The sequence below is a fragment of the Aspergillus caelatus genome (assembly GCF_009193585.1).
Source record: "Aspergillus caelatus strain CBS 763.97 unplaced genomic scaffold BDV27scaffold_586, whole genome shotgun sequence".
NCBI lineage: Eukaryota > Fungi > Ascomycota > Eurotiomycetes > Eurotiales > Aspergillaceae > Aspergillus > Aspergillus caelatus.
This window is the reverse complement of record NW_022475849.1, coordinates 1-3,967: the sequence shown is the minus strand read 5'-3', so window position 1 is coordinate 3,967 and position 3,967 is coordinate 1. Positions and strand designations below refer to the sequence as shown.

General features: G+C 48.9%; 1 protein-coding gene across 1 annotated transcript; it reads left to right on the top strand.

The window, feature by feature from the left end:
• Nucleotides 1-1,791: 1,791 nt before the first annotated feature.
• BDV27DRAFT_96689 (SMP-30/gluconolactonase/LRE family protein) lies at nucleotides 1,792-3,210 on the top strand. Its single transcript, XM_032078075.1, has 4 exons — nucleotides 1,792-1,979; nucleotides 2,063-2,223; nucleotides 2,295-2,450; nucleotides 2,519-3,210. Exons 1-4 carry the CDS (start codon nucleotides 1,947-1,949, stop codon nucleotides 3,105-3,107), a joined length of 939 nt encoding a protein of 312 aa, XP_031920192.1. The 5' UTR covers nucleotides 1,792-1,946; the 3' UTR covers nucleotides 3,108-3,210.
• Nucleotides 3,211-3,967: the final 757 nt, after the last annotated feature.

The following is a 3,967-nucleotide window of genomic DNA, read 5'->3' as shown; positions in this document are numbered from 1 at the left end:
CGGAGGAAATTAAGGGGAGGGGGGGAGGGAGAAAAATAGAATCATACCTTCGATCTATCAATATGACAAATACGACCGTTGGCAAGCTTCCTGCACGGCAGACCGACAGTCACAGTTGGAAGCGACTCTGTCCAAAAGTAGACTTTGATGCACCGTAGATCTCACTGAAGTTGCCGTTTTCTGGTGTACGGAGTAGCTTTAGCACTATTTTGGCGATCACCCCAGAGACATTTCGGCCGGTTCTCGACTAACGGTACGGAGTATATGCGACACTTAACGTCTTGAGCATTTGCCAGACCGCCTTCATTAAACGAACGGCATTAAGACAGTGTCTCTTAGTATTGCGGCCTTCGCTAGAACTTCTAGCGTTAGTAGCACAGACAGCCTATCCACTGCCGAATTGAAAAGTCTCGCCGCAATGCTAGAGCTCCATCGAAGGGATTGGAAGAAGTCTAGTGGGCCGCTTCCATTCTTCGGTTCTGTACGGACGGAATGGAAGCACTCCCGGACTTCTGAGCATGTCTGACCGCAGGTCAGCAATGCATGAAGAGGGCTTTGCGGTGGCAGAGGCCTTAGAAGACGCACAAAGAACTGGTGATCAATGCAGCAAGCGATGCAAACCTGTCATTTAACGGCTGTACGCCAGAATCCCCAGCTGGTAAGGCAAGCTGCGCCAAAAGTCCGGGACCTTGGGACCCTGTCCGTCGTGCCGTGTCTGCAACCAGGGAACCACCAGGGACGAAAGTGGAGCCTTCCAGTCGCAAGGCGACCTCGATTCTGTCACGCAGCTTGCTTAAGGCTTGGGATAGACCTACCGGCAGCTAATTCTTTTCCAGACTGTATAGCTCCAAGGAGGAAAGGCCGGATGAGTTCCTATTTGCCGATATGACCCAGTTTCCTGATTTCTCCACCCGAGGTCCTAGTCTGGAACAAATGAGGCGTAACACGGGAAGTTTGCCGCACCGCGGCCACGGTCCTTTAAAAACGCCCAAGACGCGCGCACGGTGGAAATCCCAGGCGGCAGTTTTTGATTAATCGAACGTATCGAGCAACAAATTGAGTGATTTGCTCATGTATTACTCCCTTTCCAGGTTCTATGACCACGTTTGTTGTCTCGCATTGCTTATTAACATGACGGGTGGTAGCCCCATTTAGTGGATACGTGTCCCAGTGCAGATTTCCCAATAATCATGTCCACCAGAAGTCCAATAGTTTGAGAAGCAATTGGTCCGGGGAATTATTCTGCTGAACCGTTAAGGATCTCGGGGGCGTCCTTTTTCTCCCAATCATTCAATTTTCTAATTTCTCTTTTAATATCTTGTCTACCCACACGTCCCTCTCCCCCTTGGTGACCACTGCGTCAGTGATACCTTACCAGATACCGGAAAAAGCCACCAACTCCTGAAGGAGCAATTTCTGGGGCTAGTTCGTCAAAAGTACTTTCGCTTCGATGTAAACACACCTCGTCATCGGACACTATGCCGAAGAAAGCGGTGTATGAAATCCAGCGCGATGGATCCGTAGTAGTAGTGCCATTCGCACCAATACTAGGCTCACCGGGGTGGGCGACCCGCTGATAGGATGATTATGCGTATCAGAAACGGAGTTGACCTTAGTGAGAGTAAGAATTCCCATCGATCAGTCATGTGGGGTGAATGTCTTGGCGCCCACGGCCACAACACTGGATAAGTTAGTCCCTCAAAGAATCTGGTCAGACTATTGAATCGATCCTCATCCCCTTTTGGCCTTCTCACCAGTCACAACCCACAGCCCAGACAGTCCACGTTCCTACGAGGTTATTGATAGTAACCATCTATCTGTGGTTACCGTCGGCTCGTTTCCTTGTCCGGGATCCAGATCCAGCGCCTTCAGTGTGGTACCGTTCAGATCCCGAAATCAAAGCACAGCCTCCAGGGTTAATTAGTTTGATTAATCGGATTGTCATCATGTCATCGTTCCAGAAATGGACGGTCTCTGAGGTAGGAATCTGAACACCTTGCGCGGTATTGCCACGGATGGGAGAACCGTAAATAATGGATCATTCTCACTTTTCAAACATTAGCCGTACATCGATATCGCAGGGACCTTGTTAGAGGGACCATTCTATGATGAGCCCAGAAATGAGTTCCGCTTTGTTGATATCTGGGAGCAGAAATTCTATGTGGTGGACTTAGCCAAAGGCCCAGACTCGTTGAAGACTATTGACACGTCTGCTTCAATTGGGTGTGTGGATAGACCCCTGCAGCTGTAGCTTTTCCGGCAACCTTGGACTGATCAGCGGAACGGGAAATTAGGGTAACTGCCAACATCAAAGATACTGGCGATGCGTACAACGGCCAGATAATCGTAGCCGCAAAACATGGATATGCTCTCCTCAACCGCGCCACGGGCCAGCTCTCGTACATCTCCAAGGTTTGGGATGACCAGAAGGACCCAGAAAGAGCCCGCATGTGAGTGAAATCCAAGTTTGCCCAGCTACTGTTCGTGAAATCTGACTAAGCGGATTCACCCAAAACAGAATGCGTTTCAACGACGGGGCGGTCGACAGCCATGGGCGGTTCTGGGCTGGTTCAATGAATGACCCCAAAGTGCAGTCCCCGGTCAACGAGGCCGTCCTCTTCAGACTGGACCCCGACATGAAAGTGCACCGTATGGTCGAAGGTCTGACTATTCCCAATGGGATTGGTTGGAACCATGCGGACGACACAATGTACCTGACCGACTCACCCACTGGCAAAATTTACGCGTTTGACTTCGATGCCCAAACCGGAGAGATCAGCAACCGTAGAGTCCACTTTGACCTGGGAGAACCAAAGGAACCCGATGGTTTTGCCATTGATGCAGAAGGCTGTATCTGGAGCGCCATTTACGGGGGTGGTAAAGTCATCCGTATCTCCCCGGAAGGGAAAGTCATTGGAGAAGTGTTGCTTCCAACGAGAAACATCACCTGTCCGATCTTCGTTGGAACTGAACTACTCATCACCACCGCCAAGGATGACATCGATGATGAGCAGTTCCCAAACTCAATCCGGTATGGAGGGCGAGTCTATAAGGTTGACGTGGGAATCAGGGGCAAGCCCAAGAATGAGTTTCGATTCCAAAACTGATGTATGCATAGCATAGTAAGTATTATGGAGGACGAAGCAATGACCACACAGCCCTGGTGAAAGATCAATCAGATAGTACCAATTGGGAGCCAGCCTGTGGGACCATCGTACCGTTCATCAGGAAGTACCCTGTTTACCTAGAGATAGTGTTTGCCGAGGTGAAACACCTCCTTGTTTTCGGGAAGGGAGATTCGAATATATTTTTCTCACAGCCGAAACCCAGATTGTTTCCCAGGGTATTGAAAATATGCAAATTCGAACAGCCGCAGAAGGTCATCGAGTCCTTGTGCGACCAGTACGTTTGTCCCTCGAACTATTGGACAGTTCGTTGGTCGAACGGTTTCCGGATTCTTGGCGCCGATGCATATGAAGTATTCGCCGAAGTAATCCCTTGCAGTAGTCCATTTGTTCTTCACGACCAATATGAAGATGTTTGTGCTGGGTGTAAGAATGTGGATGACGACTGATGGCTGCAGATTGGGCTTACTTTAGGTGCGGGAGTGACCGCAGCCTCGAGACGGCATCCAATAAGGTAAAAAAAGGCCATGCACGTACTTTTAAAACTGGGAAAAGCAAGCTGAAGAAATCCTCGTATATGTATAATGTAAGAAGGGGTCTATTCTGTAACCATAGAACATCCGAAACTACATATGCCTGGAGCTCCTATATCTGTCTCTTTTTTTATATTTATTTTTAATTGTTTTCCTTCGTACGATTAAGCGTACTGTCGGTGGGGATTGGATGGAAGGCCATATGTACATCAAAAACGGACAGGGTGCCATTTTATGCTGACTAGGTAAAAGTGATCAATAACGTGAAGCCGAGGGCTATGGAAGAGGACCTTTTTTTTTTTTTTTTTT

Coding starts and splice junctions, on each gene's coding strand:
- BDV27DRAFT_96689 (XM_032078075.1), top strand. CDS start 1,947: ATGTCATCGTTCCAGAAATGGACGGTCTCTGAG. Junction 2,224..2,294: donor GACACGTCTGCTTCAATTGG/GTGTGTGGATAG, acceptor ACGGGAAATTAG/GGTAACTGCCAACATCAAAG. Junction 2,451..2,518: donor GACCCAGAAAGAGCCCGCAT/GTGAGTGAAATC, acceptor CACCCAAAACAG/AATGCGTTTCAACGACGGGG.